Raw genomic sequence first — 17,137 nt, 5'->3', positions numbered from 1 at the left:
TCTATCCACTTGCCAGTCTTCAGATGAAATATTTTCAAAAAATAACTCACAGACTTCCATCATCTGCTCCTCACATCTGGCTGAGCCTGCATCATTAGAAGCAATGCAGTAATACTGCCCAGAGTCTTCCTTGTGAACAGCACTGAAAACCTGTTTCCAGAAATCACAAGTAAACCACGAGACTAATCAACAGGGTGCACCTCTGGGGACAGAAGAGAAGATACTGCCATGCTTCTCCCCCACCAAGCTGCTAAGTTCAGAACTAGTAAAATGTCTATTTGCTCTTAGTTTCCTTTTGGTTTCCTGGTCAGTGTCCAGGTTCTTCCCCGATAATTTTTTTCCCAAGTCTTGCCCAAGAGCTCCTGAACAATGAGATCCCATTAGGTTTCTGGAGACATCAAAGCCTAATAACATTCAGAATGCAATGTGAGCTTTACTTTTATTCAGGGAAAGGGACTCTCTGATAATGATTGTTTCTCAGGCAACACTTGGGCAATACAAATACAGAGGGTCCTAGTATAACCTGCTTGTGGCTATGTTAGATACACCACCAGGAGATGCAGCTGTGGTAAAAGCTCGGTGAGATGCTGCTGAGGGCAATTCTGTCTTCTGCACATGACCAATCTTACTTCGTCTCTCCCCCCACCCACTTCCCACCACCACCACTAGGTCATTTTGAAGAAAATTCTAGACACATTTTATCCATAAATACTTCAGTATGCATCTCCAAAAGACAAGAGCTTCTTAACATTGTAACAATACCATTATGGTACCTAAAGCAACTAACAATTCCTTAATCAAATATCCAGCCAGTAATCCAATTTCCCTGATTGTCTCATGATTTTTATAATTGGTTATTCATATCAGGACCCTAACATCATCCACCCATTACATTTGTTTACTATCCCTTCATACTCACATAATCACACTTTATTCTCCAGGTTTCCCTTTATTTTATCCCCTTAGAACTTGTTATAGAAAGAAGGGGAGGTTCATTTTTCCCACAGAATCTCCAACATTATGGGTTTTTAGCTCCTGTGTTATAAAGTTCATTGTCTCTCTCAATAAGTGCTCTTTCCACAATAGGAATCCCTTCCCCAATAAAGACATTTCTATCCTCACCTCTGAGAAGAGATCTTACCAGAGTGCCTGTTTCAGAGTTTAAGAGAAAAGAGGAGTTTCGAAATCTGGGATTGGCTCTGGAATCTGTGGGCAGCGGCACGTCATTTCGATACCAGCTGTAGTGAGGCCGGGGGAAGCCCTCACTCTCCTGGCACTGCAGCGTGGCTGTCTTGCCCACGGGTACAGCCTTTGGTACTCTGCACACAGGAGGTACCGGCTTCACTGTGGGAGAAACACAGGTTGGGGTTTAAAATCGGCAACATGGCTTCTTATCAAAGCCCTCAATAAATCTCCAAAACCAGGAAAACCAGCTAGGGGATTCCTGCACCACTGCCATCCCCACATCCTGCCTGCAGGCTCTGATCTGCCACTGCATCTGCCTCACAGCTCACCCCCCACATATAGTCCCACAACACATTTCTAATGCCTCCATCTCCCTGAGGAGCACCTCCTACAGCTGGTGGAGGGGAGTGGCAGGAGTTCCACTTCCCTTCTCACCTTCCACCCCGACTCAGTCCAAGCTCTGCAAGTCCTGCAATACCCCCTGGGATGTAGCTCTAGAAAGAAAGAAAGAAAGAGCTGATCTTTATTCTTTTTTCCCCTTTCCCAATCCTTTTTTTTTTTTTTTTAATAGACAGACTCATGAGGCCTGAAAGGGAGAACATGTTTTAACTTCATGTGAGTTACTACCTTGCACAGTTAACTCAATGACAATCTCATCAATTTCTTTGCGGTCATTTCGAGCAACCACTTCACAGCGATAAAGGGCTGAGTCTGTCCGGGTCACATTCCAGATCCTTAAAGACGTTTTACCCAATAATTCTGCACGACCTGCCAAATCTCCTATAGAAAAGAGGAAACAGAACACAAAAAAAACTGTTTAAAAACATTTTGGGGGTAGCCTGGGTGGCTCAGTCAGTTAAGCATCTGACTCTTGATTTTGGCTCAGGTCAGGATCTCATGGTTGGGAGTTCGAGCCCCATGTCCGGCTCTGTGCTGACAGTGTGGAGCCTGCTTGGATTCTCTCTCTCCCTCTCTCTCCACCCCTCCCCCACTTGCTCTCGATCTCTCTCTCAATATAAATAAAAAGATAAAAACTTTAAAAAATAAAAATAAAAAGTAAGAACATCTTTGCCACTTAAAGAAGGTGGCTTCTGGAGCCAGCATTTAATGCCTCAATTAGGAGATTTCAGACTGGATTTTGTTTCTGCTCCTCTACAACAGAGATGAACTGAGGACACTGAGCAGCAAAATAGTACCTGGTGTGTAAGAGGACTCATTACATGTGTCTTTGTTGTTAAAGCAGGGACCTCATTTCCTCTTCATCATTCCCAGCCAGGATTCCCCATTTAAAGAGAAAAAAAAATCAAACAAACAACATTAAAAAACAACCAGTATTCATAAATGGTGGTGGGATAACTGGATATCCACATGCCAGAGAATGAGATTGGACCCCTACCTCATACCATACACAACAAAGACCTTTCTGTAAGAGTTAACAGTATGACTCTTAGGAAAAAAACATCGACATAAATCATCATGACCTGGGATTAAGCAATGATTTCTTAGAAATGGTACCAAAACCATAAGGATAAAAAAAGTTACACTGGCCTTCATTGGACTTTCATAAAAAATTTAAACACTTCTGTGCTTCAAAGGACACATGCAAATTTTGAAAAGACAATCCACTGAATTGGAGGAAGTATTTACAAATCATGAATCTGACAAAGGGCTAGTATCCAGAATATATAAAGAATTTGCAACTCAAAAATAATTAGACAAATAACCTAGTTAAAAATGGACGAAGGATTTGAGTAGACATTTCTCCAAAGAAAATATACAAATGTCCACTAAGAACATGAAAAGATGCTCGAAATCATTAGTCACCAGGGAAATGCAAATCAAAACCACAATGAGATACCACTTCACGCCCACATAGGGCAGAACTGAAAAGATGAACAATTACAAGTGTTAGTGAGGATGTGGGGAAATAGACTGCTAAAGGGATGTAAAATGGTGTAGCCACTTTGGAATAGAGTTTGGCAAGTTCTCAAAAACAACGACAACAACAACTATACATGCAACTACCATATTACCTAGCAATTATACGTTTGGTCATTTATCTTCCCCAAATGAAAACTTATATTTACACAAAAAACCATTATGTCTACATGAATACCCACAGCGGCATTATTGATAATAGCCAAAAATTGGAAACAACCCAAATGTACATCAATTGATAAATGGATTTTAAAAATTAGCCTACTTACAATGGAATATTCTTCCATATAAAAAGGAATGCAGTAGTGACACATGCTACAATGTGGATGAACCTTGAAAACAATATGCTAAGTCAAAGAAGTCACAAAGGACCACACACTGTATGCCTCCATTTCTATGAAGTGTCCACAACAGGCAAATCCACAGAGACAAAGGAGATTACTGGCTGCCAGGAGGAGGGGATTAAGGGGAGGGGAGTAACTGCTAATAAACATGTAGTTTCTCTGGAGGCTGGTGAAGGTGTTCTGGAATTTGATGGTGGTGAGAGATATATATCTTTGTTGAATATACTAACAACTACTGAAGTATATACTTTAAAAGTATGAGTTTTATACCATACAAATTGTATCTTAATTTTTAAAACATTTAAAGCATAAAAAGATGGTAACTCTTTCAAAGAAGCATGAAGAACCTAAAGAATGACAAATAAGGGAAGGAGTTAGGAGGAAAATGACACAAACATACAAACTAATTATTACTAAACCTGCTGAATGGTGGCAAGAACAGGAAGGATTTAACATAATATAATAAAAACAGCAAAATGCTTATTGCAAAGGAGGAACATTCCAAAGGTATTTTCTAATAGGAAGGTTTGTTATTCAGCAGCCCTCAGTAGAGGATTAGAATTTCAACAATTTAAGAAATTAGTAAATAAAAATCTATCAAAGATATGGGTGTGTGTGTGTGTATTATGAGAATATTATTCAACCATAAAAAAGAATGAGATTTTGCCATTTGTGACAACATGGATGGGCCTACAGGGTATTATGCTAAGTGAAGTGAGGTCAGACAGAGAAAGACAAGTACCATATGATTTCACTTACATGTGGAATCTAAAAAACAAAACAATAGAAAAAAAACAAACAGATTAATAAATACAGAGAACAAATTGGTGGTTGCTGGAGGGGAGGAGGGTGAGGTGAAGGGAATTAAGAGGCACAAAATTCCAGTTATAAAATAAGTAAGTCACAGAGATAAAAAGTACAACATAGGGAACACCATCAGTGATACTGTAATCATGTACAGTGACTACACTTTTTGCAGTGAGCCTGAGTCAGGTACAGATTTGTCTAATCACTAGGCTGTATACTTGAACCTAATATAACACTGTATTTCACCCATACTTCAATAATAAAATTTTTAAAGATCTATCAGGATGTTTTTAGCACAGACCTGAACTGAGGAGAGACCAAGCAGATTCAAGTTTTCCTCCAGCCTTCATATTTTGTGTGTAAATACCTTCCCCCTCCCTCTGGCTAAGAGTGTTTAATTCCCAGACACAGAAGTGCTTTAAGAAAATTCCTGCTTGGTTTTTCTGATGATCACAAGTGTGTGTACAGGGTTTATCAGCAGCAGCCTAAGTTGCCAGAGAAAACGGACTTGTTTTCTGGGACAAATATTTCCATCTCTTCAAAATTAAGAGGTTGGGGAGACACTGGTGAGGGAAAAAATGGTATTTAAAAGCCTATCACTCCTGATGATATTGGGGACCCAAAGCAGGAAGACTGAGATTAGGCTGTTTCCACAAAGTCTCCATTCTCCTCTGAAGCCTCAACTAGCAGGTTCTCTGACAACTCCGAAGCCAGCCTTTAGAAGTTGCGGCATTTGTCCCTCATGTCTACCATGTCCCTCCTGTCAGAGTGAAGGGAAGGTCATCTGTAATTCCTCCTTCTCCCTCCCTTGCCACAGCCAGCCCTTAGCAACCCCTCCTCATCTCTCTCTACACTGCCTTGACCTTAGCTCAGGCCATTAGCAACTCCCTTCTGCAATCTGCAAAAAATTCAGAATTAGCACTTCTGCTCTGAGTTTCCCTCTCCAATCTCTTCTCTACAAGGCAGGCAAGTCAGTCTTCCTGAAGTGTAAATGAAATCATGACACTTTCATCCTAAAAATCTTTATGGACCCTCATTCTTGCCTGGCCCTGGCATGCCTTCCCAGCTGTGGAGAATCCCTCCTCTCTCCCCTCCCTAAGTCCCAGCTATGGTGGAGAACTTGCAGTTTCCCTGAGTCAAGCTGCTTTTTGCTTCCACATCTTTATATACAACACTCTTTCTTGCCCAACTTTATCCACCCCTCTTCACCAGCCCCTCACTGGTTACCCAGCTTCATCACCTTGTCTAGATGTCACTTCTGGGAAGCCTTACCCACCACCCACCCTGCCCCTACTTCATGCAACCCGAGAACACCCTATGTTGACCTCTGTTCTAGCAAACGCTTTCTCAACATGGGAAGTGTGGCACATAGTAGGTGCTCAGTAAATACTTGTCTCCCTGCTGCTCCACGTGATCTTTCTGATTAACTCATGCAGCTTGTATCACAAATGTCATGGACTGTGATAAGAGGATGGCCTAACAAAATGTTCACTCTGATACTCCAACAGGATGGGCAGACAGATTTAAATCCTCACTAAAGAGGTGATACTTGTTAAAGCTGGATGACAGGGATGGGGAGGTTCAATACACTGTTCTCATTACTTTTCTACGTTTGAGTTTTCTATAAGTGAAACAAACAAAACAAGAAACCAATCCTTGCTACAGATGCAGGACCAGTCAGAGGAAAGTCTCTGGCCACAAGTACATGCCTGGACCTTGCGGACAAAGGAAGGGATTAGAGGGTCATACCCTGGATTCTGTTGTCAAAAAACACATATGCAGTTCGGTCATCTTGAATTTTCTTCCATTCAATCCTGGGGTCATTTGTCTGTGAATCCGTAATGATACAAGAGAGTTCCACACCTAATGAGCAGAAGAAGAAGAAGAAAAGAACTCTCAGAGGATGTGAAACAATTTTACAATCACTTGTGTACCCAGAACCTGCAAGTTATCACCAATTTTAGAGACGTCTTTCATGCAGGTTACACATCTACCTATCTCCAGGCTCCAAGTGACCTTAACAAAAGATAAATTTTAGCCAGAAAAATAATACATATGATTAGCAAGGACTTTTACTAAATAGAATACACATTCCCCCTTAATACTCTGCTTATATATATGAAAATTCTTTGTTGTATACGTATAAAGCCAGAGCAGAAATCGGATTTTAGCCCATGTAAAAGCTGCAGAGTTCCCTGTTGGCCTGCTGAAGCAGTGTTGCACTGACCCACCTGTACACCAGATGCACTGCCAAGGGGCCACCCACCTGAACATCTCTGGCACTACAGTGTGTGTGTTTGTCCTCAGTTGGCTGTAAGACTACCAAGTGTCCGTTAGATGGCACCTATTCTCCTAGTGGTCTCTCCCTTGTACTTACTTTCAAATTCTTGTACCACTGGGGTTCGGTTGCTGGATTTGAGATTCACAGCCCCAATCAAGCAACCTGAAGGAAAAAAAATAAAGTAAAATCAGAGACGACATAACTCTCAAATAGCAGAGAGCTCTCCAACTGAGCTCAGATTTTTCCCTTCTAAATAGGCTACAATCACTTACCACAGAGGATAGAAAAATATTATATTCCAAAACAAAATCTCTTAGATAGAGCAAGTTGCTTTCTTTCTCAGTCTGACCTCACTGGAATGAACTGAGAGAAGAGTCCTAAGAATTCATTTTCTTTCTTAGTTCCAGAACAAAATGGCCCTGGGGCTTTAAAGACTCTTCCTTTAAGAATTTTCTTTTTGCTCAGAGTCATTATTAATCCTGTCAACATCCTTCATCCAGACCCACCCGGGTCTTCTTGTCACTCCTGCCTCCTGCAGCTCTCCTCCCCTCTAAGGCTTCCTACCCAGCAACAGCACTCTTGGTGGATTTGATATGGCACAGACTCACGGCCAGGTGCTCTCCCCTTCAGGATGAGACACTCATCATCACGACACTCACTGGTATGGCACAACCAGCTAATAGACCACCATGCAATATTAACCATGCAACACAGTGATTCCCATCCATTAAAAAGTTTTCACTAGTTTTTAGTAAAATGAGAAAAATAATAAAGTAATTTTCATGAAGCTAAGTTGAATGAAGCCACTGATGAAATCAGGATATACCAACTGCGTGGTAATCCCTTTCAAACTAGCTTTGACTCTCCATGTGTTTCAACAAACATTAAAACTAGTTTATTGTGGGGCGCCTGGGTGGCTCAGTCGGTTAAGCGTCCGACTTCAGCTCAGGTCACAATCTCGCGGTCCATGAGTTCGAGCCCCGCGTCGGGCTCTGGGCTGATGGCTCAGAGCCTGGAGCCTGCTTCCGATTCTGTGTCTCCCTCTCTCTCTGTCCTTCCCCCGTTCATGCTCTGTCTCTCTCTGTCTCAAAAAAAATAAACGTTAAAAAAAATTATTTTTTAAAAACTAGTTTATTGTGGTCTCAAAATGTCTTACTAATTTTCTTGGAGAAGATCAAGTAGTAGAGTGACCACTCACAAAATGTCATTCTTCAGCTACCTGGCCTCTAGAAAAATATGCATTCCCCAAAGAAGGCCTTCATATATAAAACCCTCATTAATGGGGTGCCTAGCCGGCTCAGTCAGTGGAACATGCAACTCTTGATCTTGGGGTTGTAAGTTCAAAACCCCATGTTGAGTGTAAAGATTACTTAAAATCTTTAAAAAAAAAATCCTCATTAAGGTCTCTAGTTCTTAGCTTACTTACTATCCCAGATAAAGAAAATGTGCAAAGATGTGTACTCTAAGCTGCTTTTTTTCTAACACCTTGAATCATTAGGTGGGATGAAGGTCACAACAATCTATTCTTTTCCCATTTTTAATCATATTTAAGGGTTCAGTTTCATGCATAGTTCCAAGTATACATTTGATCCTTTCTTATTTAGTAAGACTTCATTAGTTATAGCAAAATCCATTAAAAAAAACTAAAAGGGATAAAAATCAGAAATATAATATGTACACCTGAGTTGCTATTAGTATCTAAAACAATGATTTCTATAAAAGGTTGTTGAACCAGGACAAGTAAAGATAATTTGATTTTGTTTTGGTTAGCCATGGGCTATTCCTTTTGGAAACCAGAAATACACCCTGTGTATCTGCAGCAATTTCTACATCTCCTTTAGTCTGAAAGCTCCCAGTGACCCACTGATAAAGAGTAATAAATGATGCTCTGAATATCTACCAAGGACACACATGTTCCTTCTAAGGAAATGACCATAGACAGTTCTTTCAGTATGATCACCATAGTTTAGATGATGAGAAAATAAGACTCTGGTTACAAAGAACTATGACAAGTAATCAGCTTCCAACCGAGAGGCCATCTAAGGAGCCTTTGAGGTAACTCACGAGAGCTTTGTCCAACTGGATAATAAATAACTGGACAACCCAACTTGACCCTTTCCTGCTGAGAAAAATTAAGAATGAATTAGAGAGTGCATAGTCACCCAAGAAACTGAGTGGAAGTAGAGTGAAAGATTAGCTATCAAAATGGTGGAAACACTACAGTTGGTAACAAATGAACTGAAGACAAAGAGGTACCACTGAAGTTACTCTAGCGTCTGCAACAATGTCAAATTTTCATGAAGGCCAACTGAGACACATTCTTTACAATAAGCCTCTAGAGTGAAATAAGCCAATTTGTTTCTTACCACCTAAAAGAAGCTAAAGGAACACGCCCCAGATAATGGAAATAATCACCTCTTTAATCCCTCTACTCTGCAGCAAAGAAGTGAGTGCTCTATACTCCTTAATAAAGGCTTGGTCTGACCCTCTACTGCCCAACGACCCTGGGTAAGTTTTCACAGACAGCTGCTTGTGTCAGTCCTGGATGTCCCAAGAAGATTCAACAACAGAGGACCGCTATAAGCAAGTGAAGTTCTAGCCCAAGTGATGATTCACGACAGCTGGGCCCAGGGTGTGAGGCGGTCCCGCTGAGAGTCCTCCCTCAAAATTCTCCTTCCATTCTTAAACAAGTCTTAAATTTACAAGTATTCTATACTGCCTCATTTACCCATCCTCACTAACCCAGATCCCTACTTTAAAATACAGATGACCCTTGAACAACATGGGTTTGAACTGCACAGATCCATTTTTAGGTGGGTTTTTAAGAGTGGACAGCAAAAGCCACATAGCATTTATTGACAACTGCCCACCCTAGTCTCCACAGAAGAATCGAAGCGACTGGCACAGAAGTTGCGCCTGCTGCCCTCTGAGAACCCAGGCAGGGACGCCCACAGAGGCCATCTGCAGCCCCGGACCCCTGGTACCAGATAGGGCTGCAGGTCACCCCATGTGCCAACAGGGTGGTCCAGTGGAACACCCAGGGATGGCAGGCAGGAGGAACTGGGCTGGAGCGGAAGAACATGCCCAGAGGGCTCTGGGCTGCACTGGAGCTGCCGCTGGTCCCTCCTGGCCGAGCACTGATGCATCCTGGCAGCCTCCCAGAGGCCACAGCTGCTACTAGCTATAGCCAGCCATATACTCCAGGCAGCTGGGGCAGCTATACGGCACCTCCAGGACACTCCCAGTGCCTGTGGGCTGCCCAGCCGCTGCCAATGCTGAGCAGAGACCACCAAGCTAAGGAAAAGTGTCACCCCAGGGCCAGGCTCACTGCTGCCACCCTCTGTCCCAGCCCCTGCCAGCCCATTTATGGAAGATGTTTTAAATATACATACAGTACTGTAAGTGTACTTTATCTTATGATTTTAACATTTTCTTTTCTCCAGCTTACTTTATTGTAATAATACAGCATATAATACAATCAACATAACAAAATTTGTGTTAAATGACTGTGTATGTTATAGGTAAGGCTTCTGTCAACAGTAGGCTATTAATAGTTAAGTTTTGGTGGAGTCAAAAGTTCTAGGATTTTCAACTGCAGGGGCGGGGCACCTCTTAGCCCCTTCTTCTTCAAGGGTTAACTGTATAGCAATACCGTGTGTAAAAGAACAGTGCTGTGAGGGCTGGAACAAACCCAACTCTTGAAGGTATCACAGTGACTCAGCTGGAACACTATCCCCGCCTGAGGGTAAGACTCTGACAGAACCAGTAGAAATGGGGTCTGGAAGCCAGCCCTGAAGTTTAATTTTGCACATACCTAACTCCAGTGCTAGCAGAATACCCACACAGTGATTGCGTTACTTAAGACTGAACAAAGGGTTTTTTGAAAGGAGAAAAAAGGGGGAAAGTCTGTGATAGCATCTATCACATGTTGTCCCTATTTATTTTCTTACCTATCTTGGCTTGTCTATCAGACTCTAAGCTTTTTAGGATAATCCATTGATTCAGCAATTTTTACTTAGCACCTATTGTGTGCCAGATCCTGGCCTAAACATTACCGATGATTACATGAATAAAGCAAATAAAAATCTATGTTCTCATGGAGCTCACACTCTAGTTTAAAGAACAAGTTTCAGGGGCGCCTGGGTGGCTCAGTCGGTTAAGCATCCGACTTTGGCTCAGGTCATGATCTCATAGTTTGTGAGTTCGAGCCCTGCGTCGGGCTCTGTGCTGACAGCTCAGAGCCTGGAGCCTGCTTCAGATTCTGTCTCCCTCTCTCTACCCCTCCCCTGCTCACACTCTCTCTTAAAAATAAAATAAACATTAAAAAAATTTAAAAGAACAAGTATCATGTTTCTTCATCTTTACATCTTCACTTCCATGACTGAATGATATTTAGTAGGTAACTGAAAAGTGTTTGCTGAATAAATCAAAGTGTGTTTTTTGTATTCTATATTGTATTTCCTTGACTTGAGCTTTCCAAAGCATCATTTAGTTGAATTCCATTTTCTCACAGAGCTATAATGTGGGCACTCTCTTCTTCATCCTGCCTAGAAACATATTATTGAATCTTGGACTTAGAAAGGATCTAAGATAGGTGTAGTTGTCTGTTTCTATTCAAAACCTCTTAACCAAATTTAAGACTCTCCTCTAGAGGCAGGTAAGGTAAGTCTCAAATATATTATGGTTTCAGTATGTGGTCATTAAAATTCAGTATAACTTTTACCCACGTTTTCCCATTGGTCATTTCTTACATAATTCCCCACAATATCAAAACCAAAAACTGACATGTGTAGAATAAATGTGTATGGTTCTATGTCACTTTATCACATGTGAAGATTCCTATAAACACCACTGCAATTAAGATACAGCACTATTCCATCATCACAAAGATCTCCCTCATGCTACCCTTTTCGATCACATCTACTCCCAACACCATCTGTTACCCCTAGCAACCACTAATCTGGTTCTATCTCCATAATTCTGTCATTTAGAGATATATAATATATATAAATGGAAATATATCATAGATGATCTTTTGAGATTGACTTTTTTTCATTCAGCATAATGCCCTTTTGAATCCAACTTGGGTACAATGATAGTTCATTTCTTTCTTTCCATTGCTCAGTAGTATTCCATGGTATGGACATACCACTGTTTAACCACTCATCTGTTATTAAGATACCTAGGTGGTTTCCAGTTTGGGGCTATTGCAAATAAAACTACTGTGAATATATGTATACAGCTTTTTCTATAAACACGTTTCCTTTTCTCTGGAATAAATACCCAAGAGTACAAGTGCTCCACTGTATGTTGCTGTATGGTCAGTTTTTTTTAAGAAACTGACAAACTGTTGCACCCCCTACTTTCCTTTCTGATTTTAGTAATTCAAACTTTCTTTTTTCCTTAGTCAATCTAATTAAACTTTGCCAATTCTGTTTAGCTCTTCAAAGAAGATACTTTTATTTTCATTTATTTTCTATTGTTTTTCTAATTTTCTTTTTTATTAATTTCTGCTCTAATCTTTATAATTTCCTATGTTCTGCTAGTTTGGGGTTTAGTTTATTCTCCTTTTCCCAGTTCCTTAAGGTGTAACATTGTTATTGATTTTATACCTTTATTTTTTGAAATCTGAAGTATTCTAGCCTTTAGTACTTCTTTCTCTGAATCCCATAAATTTGGGTATGTTTTCATTTATCTCAAGGTTTGCTTTGTAACTTCTTTGATCCACTGGTTAAGGTGTGTTAATTTCCATGTATTTGTGAATTTCCTAGTTTCTTTCAGTTACTTCTTTCTAGTTTCATTCCATTGTGATTAGAAAAGATACTTCATATGTTTTTTTAAATTAATACTTTTTTGGCTTAACATATGGTCAATCCTAGAGAATATTCCACGTGTACTTGTGACAAATGTGTATTCTGCTGTTATTGAGTGCAATGCTCTGTATATGTCCATTAGGTCCCATTGGTTCATAATGTTGTTCAAGTCCTAAATTTCCTTATTGATCTTCTATCTTGTCTATCCATTACTGAAAGTGGACACTGAAATTTCCAATTATTATTGTAAAAATATTTCTCCCTCAATCCTGTCAATTTTTGCTTCATATATTATGAGGCTCAGACGTCTGATGCACATATTTGTAATTATTATATCTTCTTGATCAACTCATCTTTTTATCAATATAAACTTTCTTTATATTTCTTTATATTTCTTTGTCTCTTGTAACAGTTTTTGACTTAAATTCTATTTTATCTTTTGGTTACTATTTGCATAGAATATCTTTTCCCATCCTTTTAGCCCATTTGTGTTTAGATCTAAAGTGAATGTCTTATACACAGCATGTAGCTAGATCACTTATTTAGCCTTTCTGCCAATCTATGCCTTTGATAGAGAGTTTAATCCACTTACATTTAAAAAATTTTTTTAATGTTTATTTATTTTTGAGACAGAGAGAGACAGCATGAACAAGGGAGGGTCAGAGAGAGAGGGAGACAGAATCCGAAGCAGGCTCCAGGCTCTGAGCTGTCAGCACAGAGCCTGACGCAGGGCTCGAACTCACAGACTGTGAGATCATGACCTGAGCCGAATTCGGAGGCTCAGCCGACTGAGCCACCCAGGAGCCCCTTAATCCACTTACATTTAAAGTAATAAGGAACTTATTTCTATTTTGCTACTTGCTTTCTGTATGTATCATTTTTTGCCTCTCATTTTCTCCATTACTGTTTTCTTTAGTGTTTTCTGGGGAGTGACACATTTTGACTGCCTTCTCATTTTCTTTATTGTAAACTCTGTAGGTATCTTCTTTGTAGTTATCATAAGGTTTATCATAACATTCTAAAATTATAACAAATTTGAGTTGGTACCAGCCTAATTTCAATTATACACAAAAACTCTATTCTGTCCTTTCCTTTATATTATTAATGACACAAATCACATCTTTACATGCTGTGTGCCTTATAAATAACATATATTTGTAATTACTTTTATGCATTTATCTTTTAAATTCTGTAGAAAATAAAAAGTGCACTGACAAACCAAAATTATGGTAATACTAGCTTTTTTTTTAATATGAAATTTATTGTCAAATTGATACAACACCCAGTGCTCCTCAAAACAGGTGCCACCTCAATGCCCATCACCCACCCTCCCCTCCCTCCCACTCCCCATCAACCCTCAGTTTATTCTCAGTTTTTAAGAGTCTCTTATGGTTTGGCTCCCTCTCTCTTTTTTTTTCCTTCCCCTCCCCCATGGTCTTCTGTTAAGTTTCTCAGGATCCACCTAAGAGTGAAAACATGTGGTATCTGTCTTTCTCTGTATGACTGATTTCACTTAGTATAACACTCTCCAAAGACTAGCTTTTATATTTGTGTAATTATCTCTACCAGAGATCTTTATATCTTCATATGGCTTTGAGTTACTGTCTAGAGTTCTTTTGTTTCAATCTGAAGGATTTCCCTTAACATTTTTATGTAGAGCAGGTAATGAACTCCCTCCCACAGCTTTTGTTTTTCTGAAAATGTCTTAATTTCTCCCTCATTTATGAAGGTCAGTTTTGCCAGATATAAAAATTTCAGTTTGCATGTTTTCTTTTTTCTATCAGCACATTAAATATTATGCCATCCCACTGTCTTCTGGCCTCCAACACTTCTAATGAGACATCAGCTGATAACTTTATTAATGGTCTCCCTAGTGATAATTCACTTCTCTCTTGCTGCTTTTAAGATTCTCTTTTTGTCTCTGGCTTTTGACAGTTTGATTACAATGTGTCTCAAGATGAGTCCCCTTGAGCTTACCCTACTTGGAGTTCATTGATCTTCATGGATTTGTAGATTCATGCCTTTCATCAAAATGGGGAAGTTTTCAGCCACTAATTTTTCAAATAATCATTCTGCCCCTTTTTATCTCTCTTCTTCTGGAACTCCCATAAAGCACATGTTAGTTAGCTTGACAGTGTCCCACAAGTCCCTTCGGCTCTGTTATGGGCTGAAGTGTGTGTCCCCCACCCCCCAACACACCCCAAGATTCATATTTTGAAGCCGCAGCCCCCAGTACCTTGGAATATGACTAGATGTGCAGACAGAGCCCTTAAAAAGATGAGAAGTTAAACTGAGGCTACTAGGAGTCCAAATCCAATCTGACTAGTGTCTTAAATAAATAGAAAATCAGGATACATAGAATGATGTGTGTGCACAGAGGAAAGACCACGTGAGGACAAAGCAAGATGGTGGCCATCTGCACACCAAGGAGAAGCCTCAGAAGGAACCAAACCTGCTGACACCTTGATCTTGGACTTCTACTCTCCAGAACTGTGACAAAAATAGATCCTGGTTATTTAAGTCATTCAGTCTGTGGCATTCTGTGACGGCAACCTAGCCAACTAATACAGGCTATGTTCATTCTTTTTCATTATTTTACTTTCCGCCCCCCAGATTTCATAATTTATATTGTCCTAGCTTCTGGTTCACTGATTCTTTCTTTTACCTATTCAAATATGCTATTTGTCCTCTCTAGTGAATTTGTCATTTCAGTTACTGTACTTTTCAGCTCCAGAATTTTTTATTCCTTTTATAATTTCTCTCTCTGTCAATACTTTGTTGATCATATAATGTTTTCCTGAATTCCTTTCTATGTTTTCCCTTAGCTTTCTGAACATAGATAAGATAAATTATTTAATGACTTTTTCTACTAAATCCAATGTCTGGGCTTCCTCTAGGACAGCTTCTTTTCATTCATTGTGTTTCTTTGAATGAACCACACTTTCCTGCTTATTATATGCTTTGCAGGTTTTGCTGAAAATTAGGCATTTGACTATTACCAAACTATTACTCAGGAAATCAGATTATCCTTCCCCAGGGTTTGCTGTGTGTGTGTGTGTGTGTGTGTGTGTCCGTGTGTGTGTGTCTGTGTGTGTATGCATGCATGTGTTTAATTATTGTTGAAAACTATATTATCTGTTTTGAGAGCTCCAGTTTTTTTTTTTTCTTAAACACTATTCCTTTTTAAACGTGGTCACTGAGGTTTCCTTACCTTCTCTTCAGCTAATGTTCTGACAGACATTTCCTGTTCTGATAAAGATTACCTCAATGCCAAGAACTGAAACAAACACACATACATACACACACAAAAAGGAGAATATTCTTCTCTCCCACATCTTTGCAGACACTCTGTGCAGGGGCACTCCTTCACCCCTTTCTTAGCTAGGCTACTCTGAGTGTAGGGATCACCCTGAGATGTTATGCTGCTGCTCTGAATGTCCTAATTTCCTAGTCTCATCACAACTTCTCTTCTGAGCCTAGAGATTGTGTATCTCTACCCAGAATCTCTTCCAGCAATTGTGGGTTTATAGTCCCCTTGTAGCTTTTACAAGCAGTGGCTACTTGCTTTTCCCATATGCATTCCAAGTTATGTGAAACAAAGATAAGCACCTCATGTCAGTCCTTCAGGTATCCCCAGGAAAGTTAAAATGAATATACCCAATAACCTGCAAATATGGTTTTCCCTGCTCCAGTTTGGGGAGAAGGGACAGGGAAGGAGAGAAACTATTTTGGGGAAAGGGTGAGTAAAAATATCATAAAATTTTCCTGCCATTTTAGGGGCACATGAGTGGCTCAGATGGTTAAGCACCCGACTCTTGATTTTGACTCAGGTCATGATCTCATGGTTCATGAAATCAAGCCCCGTGTCAGGCTCTCCACTGAGAGTGTGGAGCCTGCTTGGAATTCTCTCTCTACCCCTCCCCTGTGTGCATACACACTGTTTCTCTCTCTCAAAATAAATAAATAAAAACTTTAAAAAAACAATTTTCCTATCATTTTGAAGACTGTTTTTCCTCAACTGGGCATTTATTTGGTTACTATAAACCTTCAACCTTTTTCCAAAACTCCTACAAAGTTGGTTCACCTACTGCTTGTTTGTGGGTTTTTTCAACGTTTCTGTGGGGCAATAGGAGCCTGGAGTTTCCTATTCTACCTCTTGCTGATGTCACACCAAACTAGCATTACTGCTCTTTTCATTTTTTATTTGTTATTTCAGCCATTCTTATTCATCTTTGCACCTCCAATTCCCAACAGTCGTACCTGAGATGCAAGAAGTTTTGGGAAATATACTGACTGAAAATTGGAGAGAGAGACAATTTCAATACAATATGATAATCTACATGTCAGAAACCTACAGAGTATACAGCACAGCTGGCTGAAGAGCCAGGATTCAAACCCAGAGCTGTCTGACTCACTTCTTGCCTTTTAGTATTTCTCCTAACAATGTAGCTTTCACTATAAATTGGGAAAGTGGCATTTTTGGATTCCATGATTTCCTAGGACTTAACTTCAAGTAAAACTGATAAATGTTCTATTTTTCTCAGAACTGACAAAATGCTTCAAGTAGAACTGACAAATGTTTTCTCAACCCAGAAGAACCAGGTGACCCAGGGCGCCTGGGTGGCGCAGTCGGTTAAGCGTCCGACTTCAGCCACGTCACAATCTCGCGGTCCGTGAGTTCAAGCCCCGCGTCGGGCTCTGGGCTGATGGCTCGGAGCCTGGAGCCTGTTTCCGATTCTGTGTCTCCCTCTCTCTCTGCCCCTCCCCCG

At 40.1% G+C, this 17,137-nt stretch overlaps 1 protein-coding gene across 2 annotated transcripts in view; it reads right to left on the bottom strand.

Annotated features, from left to right (window-relative positions):
- The window catches only part of JAM3 (junctional adhesion molecule 3), an 85,941-nt gene that overhangs the window by 4,364 nt on the left and 64,440 nt on the right, over positions 1–17,137 (bottom strand). For both annotated transcript variants that reach the window (XM_019811576.3, XM_045038547.1), the window contains exons 2-6: positions 6,652–6,717; positions 6,024–6,137; positions 1,813–1,965; positions 1,142–1,344; positions 51–150 (exon numbers count right to left, since the gene is read on the bottom strand). In XM_019811576.3, the coding sequence (XP_019667135.1) occupies positions 51–150; positions 1,142–1,344; positions 1,813–1,965; positions 6,024–6,137; positions 6,652–6,717 (636 nt within the window). The remainder of the gene's footprint in view (positions 1–50; positions 151–1,141; positions 1,345–1,812; positions 1,966–6,023; positions 6,138–6,651; positions 6,718–17,137) is intronic.

The sequence above is a fragment of the Felis catus genome, chromosome D1 (genome assembly GCF_018350175.1).
Source record: "Felis catus isolate Fca126 chromosome D1, F.catus_Fca126_mat1.0, whole genome shotgun sequence".
NCBI lineage: Eukaryota > Metazoa > Chordata > Mammalia > Carnivora > Felidae > Felis > Felis catus.
This window is presented reverse-complemented; position numbering and strand designations above follow the sequence as displayed.